Source organism: Podarcis vaucheri, assembly GCF_965113315.1.
Source record: "Podarcis vaucheri genome assembly, chromosome: 13".
NCBI classification, from domain to species: domain Eukaryota; kingdom Metazoa; phylum Chordata; class Lepidosauria; order Squamata; family Lacertidae; genus Podarcis; species Podarcis vaucheri.
This window is the reverse complement of record NC_138751.1, coordinates 23732875-23752634: the sequence shown is the minus strand read 5'-3', so window position 1 is coordinate 23752634 and position 19760 is coordinate 23732875. Positions and strand designations below refer to the sequence as shown.

The 19760-nt window shown below is 40.9% G+C and overlaps 1 protein-coding gene across 1 annotated transcript in view; it reads right to left on the bottom strand.

The window, feature by feature from the left end:
* Window positions 1–19541, bottom strand: part of LOC309517454 (vomeronasal type-2 receptor 26-like) — a gene marked incomplete at both ends in the record, with an annotated part of 127364 nt that extends 107823 nt beyond the window's left edge. Inside the window, 3 exons of the mRNA XM_082196687.1 lie at window positions 17592–17718; window positions 18206–18384; window positions 18744–19541. Of these exons, the coding sequence (XP_082052813.1) occupies window positions 17592–17718; window positions 18206–18384; window positions 18744–19541 (1104 nt within the window). The remainder of the gene's footprint in view (window positions 1–17591; window positions 17719–18205; window positions 18385–18743) is intronic.
* Window positions 19542–19760: the final 219 nt, after the last annotated feature.

The window sequence follows — 19760 nt, the reverse complement described above, 5'->3', positions numbered from 1 at the left end:
AGTTCTTCCTAATGTTTAGGTGGAATCTTCTTTCTTGTAGTTTGGATCCATTGCTCCGTGTCCGCTTCTCTGGAGCAGCAGAAAACAACCTTTCTCCCTCCTCTATGTGACATCCTTTTATATATTTGAACATGGCTATCATATCACCCCTTAACCTCCTCTTCTCCAGGCTAAACATGCCCAGCTCCCTTAGCCGTTCCTCATAAGGCATTGTTTCCAGGCCTTTGACCATTTTGGTTGCCCTCCTCTGGACACGTTCCAGTTTGTCAGTGTCCTTCTTGAATTGTGGTGCCCAGAACTGGACACAGTACTCCAGGTGTGGTCTGACCAGAGCAGAATACAGTGGCACTATTACCTCCCTTGATCTAGATGCTATACTCCTATTGATGCAGCCCAGAATTGCATTGGCTTTTTTAGCTGCCGCGTCACACTGTTGGCTCATGTCAAGTTTGTGGTCAACCAAGACTCCTAGATCCTTTTCACATGTACTGCTCTCAAGCCAGGTGTCACCCATCTTGTATTTGTGCCTCTCATTTTTTTTGCCCAAGTGCAATACTTTACATTTCTCCCTGTTAAAATTCATCTTGTTTCTTTTTGCCCAGTTCTCTAATCTGTCAAGGTCGTTTTGAAGTGTGATCCTGTCCTCTGGGGTGTTAGCCACCCCTCCCAGTTTGGTGTCATCTGCAAATTTGATCAGGATGCCCTTGAGTCCATCATCCAAGTCGTTGATAAAGATGTTGAATAAGACCGGGCCCAAGACAGAACCCTGTGGCACCCCACTAGTCACTCTTCTCCAGGATGAAGAGGAACCATTGATGAGCACCCTTTGGGTTCGGTCAGTCAGCCAGTTACAAATCCACTGAGTGGTAGCATAGTCAAGACCACATTTTACCAGCTTCTTTACAAGAATATCATGAGGCACCTTGTCAAATGCCTTGCTGAAATCAAGGTAGGCTACATCCACTGCGTTCCCTTCATCTACCAGGCTTGTAATTCTGTCAAAAAACGAGATCAGGTTAGTCTGACATGACTTATTTTTCAGAAATCCATGCTGACTATTGGTGATCACAGCATTCCTTTCTAGGTGCTCACAGACTGTTTGCTTAATGATCTGCTCCAGAATCTTCCCTGCTATTGATGTCAGACTGACTGGGCGGTAATTATTTGGGTCCTCTCTTTCCCCCTTTTTGAAAATAGGGACAACATTTGCCCTCCTCCAGTCTGCCGGGACTTCGCCTGTTCTCCAGGAATTCTCAAAGATGACTGCCAGTGGTTCTGAGATCACATCTGCCAGTTCTTTTAATACTCTTGGATGCAGTTCATCTGGCCCTGGAGACTTGAATACATCTAAACTAGCCAAATATTCTTGTACTATCTCCTTAGTTATTCTGGGCTGTGTTTCCTTTGCTGAAACATTTGCTCCAAATTCTTCAGGTCGGGCATTGTTTTCTTTATTGGAGAAGACTGAGGCAAAGAAGGCATTGAGGAGTTCAGCCCTTTCTGTGTCCCCTGTTTGCATTTCACCATCTTCTCCTCTGAGTGACCCCACTGTTTCTTTGTTCTTCCTTTTGCTACGAACATACCCATAAAAGCCTTTTTTGTTGCTTTTAACCTCTCTAGCAAGCCTGAGTTCATTCTGTGCTTTAGCTTTTCTGACTATGTGTCTACACGTGCTGGCTATTTGTTTGAATTCCTCTTTGGTGGTTTCCCCCCTTTTCCATTTTTTGTACACATCCTTTTTTAATCTTAATTCAGTTAAAAGTTCTTTAGATAGCCACCCTGGCTTCTTTAGGCACCTTCCATGTTTCCGTCTCATTGGTATTGCCTGACGTTGTGCTTTTACTATCTCCCTCTTAACAAACTCCCAGCCATCATGAACTCCCTTTCCTTTTAGTATTGCTGTCCATGGGATCTCACCCAGCAGTTCCCTAAGTTTTATGAAGTCGGCTTTCTTAAAGTCAAGAAATTGAGCCCTAGTATGCTTGGCTGCTTCTTTCCGCTGTATAGTAAACTTCAGAAGAGCATGATCACTCGCGCCTAATGATCCTTCCACATCTACCCCACTAACCAGGTCATCAACATTGGTTAGGACCAGATCTAAAATGGCTGTTCCTCTTGTTGCTTCTCCCACTTTCTGGACAATGAAGTTGTCTGCAAGGCCAGTGAGGAATCTGTTTGACCTTATGCTCTTGGCTGAGTTTGACGTCCAACAAATATCCGGGTAATTGAAGTCCCCCATTACTACTATCTCCCTTCCTTTTGCATGCTTGGCCATCTGTTCCAGGAAGGCATCATCTATGTCCTCCGTTTGGCTTGGGGATCTATAGTAAACTCCCACAATGAGGTCTCTGTTATTCTTCTCTCCCTTAATTTTGACCCAAATGCTCTCACTTTGGCTTCGAGGTTCTAAATCTTGGATCTCTTCACAGGTATACACATCCCTGACATATAACGCCACTCCTCCTCCTTTTTTGTCTGGTCTGTTTCTCTGAAATAGATTGTATCCCCCCATTATTACATTCCAATCGTGGGACTTATCCCACCAGGTTTCAGTGATGCCTATTATGTCATATTTAGTTTGCTGTACCAAGAGCTCAAGCTCATCTTGTTTATTTCCCATGCTTTGCGCATTAGTGTACAGACATTGAAGTCCATTAATCATTCCCCCGTGTCTCTTATTTAAGGATTTTTTCCTCCCACCACTAGGTCCGCGTGCTGTTTGCTCCATTTGGTCTATGACATTTGGATGATCATCTTCATTAATTGATAGACTCCTACCTTCAGGAGCACTGTCTCCCTCCCCCACATTAGTCAGTTTAAAGCCCTCCTGATGAGGTTTCTGAGATTTTTGGCAAAAACATTTCTCCCAACCGTTGTGAGGTGCAGCCCATCACTTGCCAGAAGTCCATCTTCAAGAAACTGCAGTCCGTGATCTAAGAATCCAAACCGTTCCTGTTTACACCATTTGCGAAGCCAGCTGTTCACTTCCACTATTTTCCCCTCTCTCCCTGGGCCACGTCGTTCAACTGGGAGGACAGACGAGATGACAATTTGTGCATTTAGTTGCTTCAATTTCCTGCCGAGAGCCTCGTAGTCTCTTTTGATCTTCTGGAGGCTATTGCTTGCAGTGTCATTGGTTCCCACATGAACCAAGAGGAAGGGGTATTCGTCAGTGGGTTTTATGATTCCTTGCAGTCGTTCAGTTACATCTTGGATCTTAGCCCCAGGGAGACAGCACACTTCCCGAGACATCTTGTCAGGCCCACAGATCACTGCTTCTGTTCCCCTCAGTAGGGAATCCCCTATCACCACTACACGCCTCCTCTTGGGTTTGGTCGGGGTTCTTCCGTGAGCTGTCCGTTCCAAGGTCGCCTGCACATTCCCTGAGGACTGACTTTGCTGCTCGTCTTCATATACCTGATCGACTGTAATGAGGGAGAGATCCTCAAATGGAGTCTGCTCTTCGTCTTCCATGCTAGGGGAAAGGACCTCAAAGCGATTGTGTATTTCTAAACAATCAGAGTGAACCCTGGGCCTCCTACTTCTTTGAGTCACGTTTCTCCATATATCTGGCTCCTGAGTTGGTGAATTAGCCTCCTTCTCAGGGGAGTCCCCTGTCTCCTCCTTGGTGGGGACGGTGTGCTCTGTTGCTTCCAAGAAGAGCTCCAGCTCTCTAATTCTTTGGAGCGTAGCTACACGTTCCTCCAGTTGCTGGACTTTGTCTTTTAAAAGGGCAATCAACATGCAATTGCTGCAGGTAAAGCTGCCTGCAACCTTTGGCAAGATGGCAAACATTGCGCAGGAATCGCAGGCGACTGCAGCTGTTCCCTCCCCTTCCATCTTGAGATTGTGTCGTTGGGGGTGGCTACAGAGGTCCTCCATCATAAAAAGCTTGAAGACAGGACAAATAACTTCCCCCACAAAAAAAACCTAGGTCTCCCCCAACAAACGTTTGAGACTAGCTCCCCTAAATCTAAAAGATGGGTACAACTGCGCGCGCCGCTAGGCGCGCGCCGCTGCCCTACAAACTCTGATAAGCTCCTCCCACAGCTAATCCCCTGCCTCAACAGAAACCCTGCCCCCTCTGACCTTTACACAGGGAAAACAGCTAATCAGCCACAAGGAAACACACACACACAAGAAAACCCTTTTTGCTCCTTCTTCAACTGCTGCCCTACAAACTCTGATAAGCTCCTCCCACAGCTAATCCCCTGCCTCAACAGAAACCCTGCCCCCTCTGACCTTTACACAGGGAAAACAGCTAATCAGCCACAAGGAAACACACACACACAAGAAAACCCTTTTTGCTCCTTCTTCAACTGCTGCCCTACAAACTCTGATAAGCTCCTCCCACAGCTAATCCCCTGCCTCAACAGAAACCCTGCCCCCTCTGACCTTTACACAGGGAAAACAGCTAATCAGCCACAAGGAAACACACACACACAAGAAAACCCTTTTTGCTCCTTCTTCAACTGCTGCCCTACAAACTCTGATAAGCTCCTCCCACAGCTAATCCCCTGCCTCAACAGAAACCCTGCCCCCTCTGACCTTTACACAGGGAAAACAGCTAATCAGCCACCAAGAAACACACACACACAAGAAAACCCTTTTTGCTCCTTCTTCAACTGCTGCCCTACAAACTCATCCCATGCTCATCCCATGTAGAGGAGAACTCATCCCATGCTCATCCCATGTAGAGGAGAACTGCTGAATGTGGAGATCAGAATACATACAACAATTCTTAAAATAAAGTGCTATCCCGCTTCTGATGGTGCATGAGTTTCTTCCATCAGAGAATATTAACTGCAAATCCCAATTTCACTTGTCAAAACAGATTCCAGCAATACTATCAATAGCCAAAGTTAGGTTTTGTTTTCCCAGTTGAAAACATGTAATGTTGATATTACATGTTGTGATATGAGGACACGGGTGGCGCTGTGGTCTAAACCACAGAGCCTAGCGCTTGCCAATCGGAAGGTCGGTGGTTCGAATCTCCACGACGGGGTGAGCTTCTGTTGTTTGGTCCCAGCTCATGCCCACCTATGAGTTCAAAAGCACGTCTAAGTGCAAGTTGATAAATAGGTACCGCTCCGGCAGGAAGGTAAACAATGTTTGACGTGTGCTGCTCTGGTTTGCCAGAAGCGGCTCAGTCATGCTGGTCACATGACCCAGAAGCTGTCTGTAGACAAATGCCGGCTCCCACAGTCTATAGAGTTAGAGGAGCACACAACCCCAGAGTCATCCGCAACTGGACCTAACGGTCAGGGGTACCTTTACCTTTACCATTGATATACAGTATGTAAATCAGATCAAAATAGGGGTTTGACCTGAGTTAATGTGTGTCCAGTACAACTGTATTTACAAGAAAGGTGCATTTGAGCAATGACTTCTATCTTTTATAGCACTAACACTAATAATCTCAGTTTCAAGTAGGCAGTCATGTTGGTCTGCCCTAGTCAAAATAAATTAAAACAATTCTTTAAAAAAATAGTTTAAAAGACTCTTCTTAAAAACATAAAAACTCCTTTAAAAGAATCAAGTCTTCAAAAAAAGGCATATGGTCTAAGAAAGTCTTTAAAAGAATCCTTCTAAAAGATTTTTTAAATTATAAAGTAGCACCTTAGAGAGCAACTGAGTTTTTTTAAGTATAAGCTTTCATGTGCATGCACACTTCTTCAGAGTCTGTATCTCTAATAATACTTGATTCTTTTAAAGGAGTTTTTAGGTTTTTAAGAAGAGTCTTTTTAACTTTCTTTTTAATGAATTGTTTTAATTTATTTTGACTAATAATCTTGTGGTATGGACTTCCAGTGAATTTTAAAGTGAGAATTATAAAGAAATGAATTTATATTCTCTCACTTTTTTCTGGCCATTATTTGCTCTCTGTTGTTCAGCTCAGGCCTGCACAAAATTATGTAGCATTTAGGGGAAAAGATGCAACCCAGTAATCCAGCACTGGAGCATAAGATGGAGAAGATCTCCACAGCCACCGTGTATTTTCCTTTGGTGCTCAGGTAGGTTGGAATAAAGGATAACCACACACTGCAAAACACCAACATGCTGAAAGTGATGAACTTGGCCTCATTGAAGCTGTCAGGTAACTTCCTGGCAAGAAAAGCCACAATGAAGCTGATTATGGCCAGGGAACCCATATAGCCCAAGACACAGTAAAACATGGTCTCTGAACCCTTATTACATTCTAGTATGATTTTCCCATTCGATGAGTGCATGTCTGAATCTGGGAAGGGAGGGGAAGTACATAACCACAGAGTACAAATGCTAGCTTGAATGAAGGAGCAGAAGAGGACAATTGAATTTGCCAGTCTTTTTCCCACCCATTTTCTCATCCCAGATCCTGGTTTAGTTGCCATGAATGCCACAACTACAGTGATTGTTTTTGCCAATACACAGGAAAGAGCCAAAGAGAAGACCATGCCAAAGACCATTTGGCGTAGAAGGCACATCTCTTTTCTTGGCTGTCCAATGTAGAGCAAAGCACAGAGGAAGCAAAGAAGAAGGGAGATAAGGAGGATATAAGTGAGGATCTGGTTGTTGGCCTTGACTATGGGCGTATCCCTGTGCTTCATGAAACTTCCAAGCACTAGAATTGTGGTAAAAGAAAAAGAAATTGCCAAGATAGTCAAGATAATCCCTAAATTTTCTTTGTAAGAAAGGTAGCTTAAAACTTTGGGAATACATTGACTTTGATCCTTGCTGGGATACTGGTCTTCTGGACATTTCATACAAGCATCCATATCTGATGAGAAAACGAAAAGCTGGTTATTTCTAGAAATTGACCAATGTTTATCTGAACAGTCAATTACAAGAGTCCCTTTTTTGTCTTCCTGAATTTCTTCTAACCACTCAAGGGAAATCTCTCCCGTTAGTGAGAGTAAACCTTTCTGTGTTCACATATTCCAGTATGATGGTATTACATGGGTTGTAATACTTAAATGTCCCACCCCCACTGTGTGATAGAAAGAGACATTGTACAGCAATTTAGTTTAAGATAAAGAGGACTGGGTCTGGTTGATCCTTGGAAGGTTTGCATGCTTAATGACAAGCTAAGTTATAGAAGAGAGACAGGTTTTGATGGGTAATTAATAAGTTGCTCCTTAAAAAAAGGAATGTGGTCAGTTAGTAATTCATTAACTTAAATTCTTATTAAATCCATCTTTACCACTTGAAGCACAGGTGGTCTTAACTGTCACTATAAAGAAAAGGTTAAAGAATGCCCCCTTTGTATTGTGAACTATAGCCATAAAATTATTAATAAAGAATTAATATGCTATGGTATCACAATTTCTTAATATCTCTGAACATTATGCCTCCAACCTTTATGAAGAGAGACTGTGCCTTCTGGACACAAAACACAATCATAGCAGCAAAATTTATCTATTTCCTTCTTTTTCCTGCTGTAGCCAGGATAGCAATAGTCATTACACAGAGAAATAGGCAGCACCTGCACAGAAACAAAAAAGAAAGCTTAGGAATAGGAGATAAGTCTTCTTCAGTATCACGTGAAAGGGAGAAAAAAAAATAGAATCAATCACCGCTTGCTCATGAATGGTTCATTCAAATGCAAGCCCCCAGCAACCTATACGACCAGAGGGAACATTAATGAGTATGTCAAACAATAAACTTTCCCTTTTATATACTCAAGTATTTGTAGCTTTGTCACACCTGATTAAAGCTTGGATGCCAAACAATTTGATCATCATAAATGGTTAATTCTTTGCCCAGAGGAGCCTGTGGTTCCAGTCTTCCAACCTTGATTCGAACCACTGATCCATTGTGAAACATCAGCCAGTTTGTAACATCAAAGCCAGTAACTTGTTCAGCATTTTCATCAAAGCGCACAGTGTCTCCAGCACTGTTATTGATTACGATACTCTTTAGAAACTGATGCACCTAGATTGAAAGAAAACATGAACAAAGGGAAAACTAGGTATTGTAAGTATTTAAGTGAGGATCACAAGCATCTCTCTTAGTCACCTAAAAACAAGCAAACATAGTGACTCAATATGCCTTTGGCGTCATTTGGGTCCCTTTGACCCAAAACAGAGCAAAAAGAAAGCCAGACATGTTTATATATTTTTAATGGAATTGTATTCCTCAAAATTGGAGTGCCTTGGGAACAAAATCTACCCTGGTTTTGTTAAAAAAAGTTTTGAGTTGTAATTACCTGCCATGACTGTACATTCTGAAATGCCAGTCTGTCTCTTCTCAATCTTCTGTGTTTCAAGTTGGATTTATATATTGCATGCAAAGCATGTGTCACAGCATATACAGCATTGTAGACATTGTAGCTGTGGCCTGTTGCCTCCATTTCAAATAAAATTCCAGGAATGTCTTCCAATTTCTCCATCCCAGTACAGCCTTTCTTCTCCTCTTCCTCCTGCCCCTTAGATATTTTTAATGAACAGCTGAATGACTGTTCCCAGAAGTCCTAAATAAAACCATCTCTTTCAGTCCAGGAAGGCCTTATAATCTGAATAAACTCATTAAATCCTATCAGCTGGTTTGAGTGAACAGTGAAGGTCATAGAGCCATGAAATGTTTGTATATCCCAGAGTTTCTGAAGAGAATGTGATGCAAAATCCCAGTGGGATGTAACAATCCAGACTTTACACAAAGGTGGCAGTGAAAAGAATGGTGCTGCCAATAGCAAAATTCTCAAAACCATAAAGGAAGGAGGTTCTCCATAAACAAACATTACATTGGCTTTTCTCTCAAAGACAATTTTATAGCTTTCCAGACGTTCAAAGCCCAGTTTTATCATCTCATCCACATAATTCCACTTTGGCATTTTTACTATGAAATCATAGCATACACCATTCTGGGAAAAGATTGGCAGAATTGTCTGTAAAAACCTGTCTCCTCTGTCATCATCCACAGCCCAAAGCCCAATCCATGTCCACCTGAAATGCTGAAGTAACTGCACAACTCCCTTGTGCTGGTACATTTCATTTGGGACCATCTGGTACAAAAATGGAAAGAGCCTTTTGGCACCTTGTACTGGCAGAAATGATCCATAAGTGAGCTGTTCAGATGGAAAAGATAATGTTATGCCCCTGAATCACAAAGTTGCAGGGAAGCTGTGGGCCATCAAAAACATTACAAGATAATTCATTATAATTGCAGATAATCCACTAGGCTGACATGTTCAACATCCTGCTTACAATCTTAGAATTGCAGAGTTTGGGTCCTATGGTCTGGGAGGAGAACACAAATTTGTTCAGTGGCCAACACCTGACCACCCCCTTAAATAGGCTAGGGGTGGGCTGATTTCAGCCCCAAGCCCCAGCCTCTAATTGGCTGAGTTGGCACTGCCCACCCTTACCTGAGGGTCTGATGCAGCTAGGGGTGGGCAGCACCAGCATCCCCTCCTCTGGCTACACCTGGAAGAGTGCAGCTTCCCTGAACCACCACAGCTGTGCTATGCAGCAATGGCTGCACACCCGGAGTCCCAGGTGAGCAGATATCCAATGTGACCTTTCTGGATTTTTATTTTAAATATATGGTGTGATGTGAAAGTGAGGGTGAATCTTTTATTTTGGCGTGCTTCCCTAGGGCCCAGGGGAGCAGGTTCAGATCTTAGAGGAACGAAACTAAACAACCACCAAACAATTATTGAAATATACCCCACAGCACTGCTTTCCTATGGAAGACTCACATTTGGAATACTAATCATTAAAAGACTTGAAAGATAGCTGTGCCATAAATCTTATTAAATGAAGGAGAGTTGGAAGAGAGCCCAGAGCCTGGAAGATAAAATGCTGAAATGAAAGACTGAGGCCACTGAGGGGACTGTACTGAAAATTAATCAAAGGACAACAACACAGAATAAACTGCCTCCTGCATGTTAATAGAAATACAGATTTGTTGGACATGACAGAGGGTCATACAGCGGGGACTGTGAAGATAAAACAATGGGTTAAGATCAGACTTATGAAACTGGGGGGAAACAAGAGAGAAGAATGCAGGAACAAATGAAAGAGACTTTCTCTCAACATCCAGAACATGGGAAGTCCTCCTGAAATTTATTTAATTTGGAATGTATAATTGGCCTTATTGTTTGTATTATGATGTGGCAAGATTTGATTTGATTCATTACCAATTGGAATGTTATTAATTGAAAATTAATAAAAAATATTTACAAAAAAGAGAGAACAAAGTAGCTTCTTGAAGGTAAGATGAAATGGTTCTTGAAGATGGGATCCTCCATATTCCATCCCACTCATTGCCATTGATTTCTTTGCCTAATTCAGTCTAATTCAGTCTCCCATACTATGTGTAAACGCTTTGCATTTCCCATGTAATATTCCACAAATCAATGAAACCATACCTTTCATATCACAATGGGATTCAATACACCTTGATTCAAATACCTTAAAAGAATGAGATTCTTCCCCTCTTTCTTCAACATGTTTAGCAATGTATTAACAATATTGGAGAAGCTGGAGCCAATTAGGGTGCAGATCTTTTAGATTTTCCTCTAACCTTTCTTTGGTTATTGCTCTGCGTTCACATGGTAAATCTCAAATTCCATATAAACCTCTGTTTTACCATTCTTTATATTGCCAATATTTATATTATTGTCTAAAAGCAGGGAGTTAATGGGGATGTTTCAAGGGGCAAGATTTTCCCTTAATTTTTCCATGTCAACATCGTTTTTAAAAGGGCTCTGTCATTTCCCTTTATCACTGAATCTGATAATTTTAAGAAGGAAAATGTTGACATGAAAGAAACAAGTTCAATATGGACCCAGGCATCTTCTGTTTCGTCCCTAACCAGTAGGATTAATGATTTGATTTGAAATGCTGTGCAGTAGTTTGAGATTTAGCATTCCCAGTCCTCCCTTAGACCTGTGCGTATATAACATATACACTGTATGTCAGCAGCCTTGAAAAGGACACAACATGTCACATGAGGTCTGAGTAGCACAAATAAAATTCACCTATTAGTTTTAGTACCTTGGAAACTATGGTTTCATTAATTCAGCCTAATATTTAGATTTTGTTCAAATGAAACCAGAGCCATAAGCAGGGAACGTTTTGTTATGGTGTCCAGTTTATGGTACTCTTTCCTGAGTAAGATTTGCTTGCTGTCCCTTGCTCCTGCTAGCAAATCTTATAAGTAACTTTAAAACTTTGTTTTTATTTGTCCAGGCCTATTTAAATGATTACTCATTGTCTTTTGCTGATGTTTTTAACTTTTGTGATATTATTGCTTCATGATTCTTATTAGACTTTCATACTGTTAGCTGCCCTAGGCTCCCAGCGGAGGATTAACAGTGTATAGAAAGTGATATAAAGAGATAAATAGCTAGATCAATCATTCTTAGACCTCTTTCACACGTACGACAACTGTCATGTATACTACATCCTATAGAAATTAATACTTTGCATTTTGAGCTTTATACCTATCCTTAGAAATGTTAATAACCTTTCCACTTTTTATCACATACAGATTGATATGGATTACTTCCAACCTTATACCTGAGTCAGTGATAACATTATTCAAAATTTCAGTTCAGGCTCATAATAGAGCTTTTTTTTGGGGGGGGGGTCCGGTTTGACCTCCTTCCACTTTGATGTTTAGTCTTTGATGAGCAGTAAATGAATACTGTCTTCTAATAAGCTGTCTATCCACTAGATCAGAGGTTTTCAACCTTTTTGAGTCCATGGCTCCCTTGGCCAGCTACATTCTCTAAGCTTCAGATTCCACTTATGCCACCCCTTGCCTGCAGAGCCAGCAGCCCACTACCCCTTTTTGAACACTCTCCTTTGTGGAGTGTTCCCTCAGCCTCTTTTCCGCCCCCCTCTCCTTTGGATCCCTCTGGGCAGCTGCTGCCACTGCTCCTGGTCTCTGAGTCGCTCCCTAACCAAAGTGCCTCCTCACACTGACTTATGGGGAGCCTTGGGAAGAAGATGCCACCCCACCTTAGTTGCCAGGTGGAGACTGGACCAAGCTGAACATGAGGCAAACAGCCATACAAGCCTTTGGGAGGCAGAGATGCCAGAGGGTATCATAGGGGGGAGGTACAGAGGTGAGTTTTGCCCACAGCACTGCTGACTATCGTTCAAGGCACTCCAGTGTGCCATGGCACACTGGTTGAAGATCACCACACTAGATGATACTATCACTTAGCCATCATTTAATCTATTTGTTAACCAAAATATAGCCGGACACATTTTCAAAACTTTGTTGAAATCTAGATTGTGTGTCACAATTGTGAAATCTCCACACACTCATGCACACAGCTTACCTGTGGGATCTTGTGAATTGCTGAAATGATGGCCATATTAGCAGAGATTTCAGAGATGCACCCTCCAATGAGAGCTATCAGATTGTTCTGAATGTGACACTTAAAGTTAGGGACAAACCTCTGTTGTGCAGAAAGCAGGCTGAGTGTGGCCTTATAGGTCATCCTTGCAGTGTAGTAGCTATTGAGGATGTGGAATCCCAGAGATATATTTGATAAGATGTTGGGATTTTCATTGATCTCTTTGACAGCAAATGCTAAGGCCAGAACATGCTGGTAGTTCTTTGGTACTGAACTTGAAAAAAAAAGTACAGCCTGGTTTATTAAAACAACATGAATAGCAAAACAAATCATTGTTCCTATGAATGAAACATGATGGTATCCTATATACATGATAATATGAAATGAAAAATTTTAAAGACAAGAAAACAGGATATATTGGGGGAGGGGGAAGGCAGACAAATGATTGTAATAAATCATTTACGTATTTTTCTGCAGTTATTCTGCAGTTGTGCTAAAAATACATAGGGTGCATTAATTGTAAAAGTACATAAAGAACAGTATTTCTTAGTGATATGTCCTCAGTAATTATGGTCACTGTATATTTTAGAATGAGAAAGGAAGAGAGAATAATGGCTTACACGGGTTCATTAATCAAGATCTGTGTAGGTGGTTTGATGAAATTGAGGCTATCATACAGGATGACAACTTGAGAAACAATCTCGCCGATGATAAGATCTCCTGGCTGGTAAAATTCATGAGGAATAGGGAGGGGATCATAATATATACTGCAATTAATGGAATGTTTATTGTATACAGTATGGCAAAGCAGTATGAGAAGCAACATCAGAAGAAGTATGATCCTATTGACAAAACTTCTCTTCCCCATGTATATTTCCATGGGGAAATATTTCCATGTATATTTCCATAACTCCAGCATTATTTCTGGCTATCAGTTTTTCTACTGCCTCTGTTGATTGGAGTTACGGTACTACACTGATTTTACTGTTTTATATGTTATCTGTATTAACTTTGCCTTTGTTTGCAAAGGTAAAAAAAATAATATAACCTTGGGACAATATCTACTAATTCATCCAAATGCTCATAAGACATATAAGGACAAAGCAGGGTCCATGTGTGTGTGTGTGTGTGTTAATAATCACTAATCAACAAGCTCCAAGTTTTTGCAATGAGAATCTTGGATGCAGAAGATTAACTGGGCAAGTAGAAAGGTTGAGAATGAGGGATAGTCATTATTTCGATAAAAACTGTGGCAGAACTAACTGAATAAATGAGGAGGGGAAATCACACACAGAAATGTCAGTGGTGTCTGTGCCTAAATAGTGTTCTCAACATCATTAAGATTTATATCTTTTATCATATGCTGATCATTCATGGCCCTAACAGGCACCAGGTGTCCATTGTGTAAAAGAATGAAAATCAGTAATTTTCATAATGATAGGTATTAAAAAATGTTCTAGTGTGCTTTTGGCTATTGGAGTTGCATCACACATGAAAAAACTGTTAAGAGTCAACACACACACACACACACACACACACACACACACACACACAATTCCTACAATTCTGAGGGATAATAGATAGCTAGAGGCACATATCCAAATGTCCAAAATACCTCTGCCAAGAATTAAAATTATGTTCACTCACAAATCATTACACAATTCTTAGGAGATCCCTATTCCTCTGCCAGAGCTACAATTCCCAGGGTGGTTTAACAATCAATCCCTCTTCAGGGGTAACTCTGGGAATTGTAGAGAAAGTGGAGTATAGATTTATCCTCTACATTTATCATGAGCAACTTTATCCAATGATGCTCAAGTAGATTGGTGCAATGAATAACTGTTTCCAAAAACAAAACAAAAGCAAAATCCCATGTTGTCAGTTTGATAAATTTGGCTTCAATGAAATTGCAGGATAACCTTCTGGCTAGGAAAGCCACACTGAAGATGATAATGAAGAATAAGCCTTTGTTTGCCCAAATGTACCAAACTCCCATTTAGTAAGTGCATGTCCAATATTTTTTTCACCTATTTCCTGCTTCTTGATTTTTTTGTTATATCTTCACCCAGTCTAGTTTACCCCTGAGCACTGAAAAGACTTTTGGGGTTCACGTGGTGTGAATCCAAGCTCCATTATAGCATCAGTCCACATCACCCTAGGAAGCAAAGAAAGGGCAGTATCTGACAATAATGGCTTTGTTAAAAGTGGAACAGGCCTGCTGGGCTTCTATCCTTCCTTTGTTTTTAATTTGGACCTGTATATAAAGTGCAGAAGAAGCTCCATCAGGAATCATTGGATCTTAACTACTAATCCCATGCTGGCTGGTGGGAAGAGGCAGAACTTTCACTATACTGGAAGTGTCTTTCCTTTCTTAACACAACAGAAAGAGAAGCGCTGTTGCGATATATAAACTCTTGCAACATTCTTCCCATCAATGTTTTCAGTTAAATACATCTAAGAACAGGGGAAAAAATGAAATTATATTCTTTCATTTTTTGTCTCTTTCCGCTTTGCTTCCAGTTGTTCAGCTCAGCCATCAACAAAATGATGCAGCATTTAGGGGAACAGATGCAATAATCCAGCTCTGGGGGAAAGTGGACACAAAACTCTTTTAACCACCCATTTCCCCATTTCTGAATTTTGTTATACCTTCATTCAGTCCTAATTCAATGAAATAGTGTCTTTGGTTGACCTATGAAGAATTTGAGCTCCAGTATAGCATTAGCCCTAGAACTCTTAGCCCATGTAATATAGATTAGGAAATGAAAAAACCTGTCTGTTGAAGACCAACCTGGTGTTGGAAGATTTTAACTATGGCCTGCTTATTGGATTAATGTTACTGCTAATGCAGACTACCATACTGGAGTTTGTATAACCAGGTTATGGAATCTGAACAAGAAATGCTTTTGATTCAACTGAGATTTAGCCCCACAAAGACTATCATCCCTGTGAGGAAGCCTTTTTTTAAACTGGAGCCCTGTCAAATATTGTGCTGAGGCAGAACAAATTGCCTTTGATTGCACCTATCCCTTTTAAAATGTTACAGGATGTTCTTTCACATATCCATTCATCTGGAACAAAGAGCCCACACCAAGCTTAAGCAGTTAGCCACCCAAAAGTTATATTAATATGTATGTCTGAAACCCCAGGTGTTGCTCCAGATTATTCTCCAAAATGTTTTGGCGACCCTGTGGAGCAACACAATTTGAATGAAACACATGAATTTATTTCCAGTTACATATACAGGAAAGCATGGAACATGAGAAGTTTTGTGAAAACATTATTATACAAATTAAGGAGAACTTATGATAGATCCCAGATGTCTCACAAGGATTTGTGCTTTTGCTGCATGCTAATCCATCCTGCTCCCATGACCCCACCCCCCTGCTACTGTTCAAGTAGCAGCACTATAGTCTGCTACAGAGGAAAAATCTTATAGTGGGTCAAGTGAGGGAGCTGTACCTGGTGTAAGTCTACTCAGAAGGGAAAAAAAGGGTGAAAACACCCATCCATGAATTCCTATCTATTCTTCTCAATAGCATTTCCAGTGAAATATGTCTAAGAGTTGGAGAAAAAAGAGATGAACTTATATTCTTTCATTTCCCCCCCTCCTGGTTAGTTGCTCCCTGGTGTTCATCTCAGGCCTCAACACAATTATGTAGCATTTAGGGGAAAAGATGCAACCCAGTAAGCCAGCGCTAGAGGACAAGATGGAGAAGATCTCCACAGCTACCATGTATTTTCCTTTAGTGCTCAGGTAGGTTGGAACAAAAGACAACCAAACACTGCAAAACACCAACATGCTGAAAGTGATAAATTTGGCTTCATTGAAAGTGTCAGGTAACTTTCTGGCAAAGAATGCCACAATGAAGCTCACAATGGATAGGATGCCCATATACCCGAAGGCACAGTAAAACATGGTAGCTGAGCCCTCATTACATTCCAATATCATTTCCCCACTCAATGAGTGTGTATCTATATCTGGGAATGGAGGTGAGGTACTTAACCATAAAGTACAAATACCAGCTTGAATAAAGGAGCAGGCAAGGACAATAAAATTAGACAATCCTTTACCCACCCATTTCCTCATCTTGCCTCCAGGTTTGGTTGCTATGAATGCCACTACCACAGTGATGGTCTTTGCCAGTACAGAGGAAAGGGCCAAAGAAAAGATGATGCCAAAAGCTGTTTGTCGGAGAAGACAGGTCACCTTTCCAGGCTGTCCAATGAAGAGAAAGGAGCAAAGGAAGCAAAGGAGTAGGGCTACAAGGAGGATGTAGGTGAGAGTCCGGTTGTTGGCTTTGACGATGGGAGTGTCCTTGTACTTCACAAAAGTCCCAAGTACTAATGTTGTGATCAGAGAGAAAGAAATGGCAAGGATAACTAGGAGGATCCCTAAGTCTTCTTTGTAAGAGAGGTAGCTTATAACCCTGGGAATGCATCGAGTTTGGTCGTTGTTGGGATGCTGGTCTGCTTGACAACTGACACAGTTATCCATGTCTGAAAAAAGGAAGATGTTAAGTAGTTTTGGATGTAGCCAGAATGCATCTTGATGCTTTTTTGCAGTTCTACATAGTGACTTAAACTGAGCTGATGTACTTAGTATTTTTAAGGAAACAATAAAATCCTGATTCTGACCTCATCACAAGACATTATATCATTAGGTAACCTTTTTACAAGCCTTTCTTTCTCAGTTTTGCACTAATCTACAATGTGGGAATAATAATATTAATTTCTCTTGTAGGGTGGTTATAAGAGTTCTGTGGTGTTTTCTGTGGCAGTACTTCAAGCACTCACAAAGTACTTTTCACATGCCAAGAATTACTACAGCTATAAATTAGGATGTAAGGTAATGGTAAAGGGACCCCTGATCATTAGGTCCAGTAGTGACCAACTCTGGGGTTGCGGCGCTCATCTCGCTTTATTGGCCGACGGAGCCAGCGTACAGCTTCCGGGTCATATGGCCAGCATGACTAAGCCACTTCTGGCGAACCAGAGCAGCACACGGAAATGCCGTTTACCTTCCTGCAGGAGCGATACCTATTTATCTACTTGCACTTTGACATGCTTTCGAACTGCTAGGTTGGTGGTTTAACCCACAGCACCACCCCCGTCCCTTAAGGCAACATATATAGTTGGTCCTAATTCATCTTCACCATTTTATGTGGTTGATTAGAAAAATCTGTATGGGGATTAAATTCTTGTATATTTTATGAATCACTCTCTCCCCAAATAAATACATGAATAAACTAGTAGGTCTTGTTAATGAGATTTGCTTATCTCTTTATATTATGACTTTTACCCTTCTGGTAAGAAATCTTCCCTTCTGGACATTGAGAACAATCATAGCAGCAAAATTTCTCCCCCTCCTTCTTTTTCCTGCTGTAGCCAGGATAGCAGTAGTCATTGCATACCGAAATAGGAAGCACCTGTACAGAATTTTATAAAAGATATCAGTAATAAGTGATTAGCTCCCTTAAATCATTCTCCTCCAATATACTGTGTGTGTGTGTGTGTGTGTGTGTGTGTGTGTGTGTGTCCATGAATCCAAGGCCCCAGTTGCCACACATGTCACTAATTTCTGTAGCTCAATATCAACAGAAGGCCTTTTTTTTTTTTTTTTTACTTGTGCAGTCCCCCCGCAAGTATTTTGAACTCTTCATAGTAAAAGTTCTAACTTGCATTAGCAGCCTATGTGGGTAGAATTGACAGTCAGTCATTAGTATGTGGAAGTAATTGGGATGGTCAACAAAGAGTGGGTGCAGCAAATTAGCTCCTGCCCACTCATCATGTGATTTTAATTTTGTGTGGTGTGGGCAGTTGAATAGGGTTGGTGAATGCTACCCAGCATAGCAGTTACAACAAACCTGATTAAAGCATGGGTGCCATGTAATTTGGTCATCTTTAGTGGTTAACTGTTTGGCTGGAGGAACCTGAGGTTTCAGACTTCCAACTTTCACTCTAACCACTGAGCCATTAGGGAAGAGCATCCAGTTTGTAACATCAAAACCAGTAACTAATTCTCTATTTTCATTGAAGTACACACTGTCTCCAGCACTGTTGTTGAATATAATGTGCTTTAGAAAGTGATGGACCTAGATTGAAAGAAATATTAACAAAGGGACAATTAGGTCTTGAAATTAATTGTGTGAGATTCACAGCAACCTGTTTAAGTTTTTCCCTCTTTTTTGCTCTCCTGCTCTTATGGAAAATATATTTGTGGACTTAAAGCTTTATATGATCCTTGTTCTCTATTTGCTCCATGATAATATAACACTATTCCATGTTATTGTCAGTACTTTTAAAAATGTGAAAAGCTGGTAAAATATAAGGAAAACAAAAAATCAAATTTGTTAGAATTGTTTTATGCAGATCAGCACCTGCTTTTTTGCTCTGTCTCAAAATTCACTCAGAAAGAATGGATAAATGAATGTTGTAAACAGTATTGAATTACCTGCCATGGTTGCACCTGTGGAAATGCATATTTTCTTCCATCTACCATTCTTCTGTGTCTGAAATAGGATTTGTATACGGCATACAAAGCATGTGCCACAGCATAGACAGCATTGTAGACATTGTAGCTGTGGCCAACCATGTTCATTTCAAACAAAATTCCAGGAAGGCTCTCCAGTTTCTCCTCCCCTGTGCAGGTTTTCTTTTCTTCCACTTTATTTTCCTTAGGCATTTTTAATGAGCAGTTGAATGTCTGTTCCCAGAAGTCCTGGATAAAACCATCATATTTTGACCAGGAAGGTTTTACCATCTGAATGAACCTTTGGAATCCTACTGGCTGATTTGAGTGCACAGTGAAGGATATAGAACCATGGAAGGCTTGTATATCCCATATCTTTTGAATAGAAAGTGATTCAAAATCCCAGTGGGAAGTTACAATCCACACTTTGCCCAGAGGTGGCAGTTTGAAGAACGGTGCTAGAAACAGCAACAGTCTCAAGCCTTGAAAGGATGGAGGTTCTCCATATACAAAGTACACATTGGTTTTTCTATCGAAGATCACTTCATAATATTCCCATTGCTGCAAAATCCTGTTTAGAATTTCATCTAGGTAATTCCATTTTGGCAATCTTACTATGAAGTCCGAACAGATACCATTCTGGGAAAGCATTGGCACAATTGTCTGTAAAAACCTGTCCCCTCTGTCATCATCCACAGCCAAGAGCCCAATCCACGTCCATCCAAAATGCTGAAGTAACTGCACAATTCCCATATGCTGGTAGGTTTCATTTGGGACCATCTGGTACAAAAATGGGTATAGCCTTTTGACACCTTGTACTGGCAAAAATGTTCCATAAGTTAGCTAAAATAAAATATATACATATTTTTCTGATGGAAAAATAGTGAGTGTTAAATCATTGAATCATTGTAGGGGTGAGGTGGAGCACATTCTCCAATACAGAGCCAGAAGATCTTAAACGGATGACTTCCTAGACCCACTTCGAAGAACTCTGTAAAG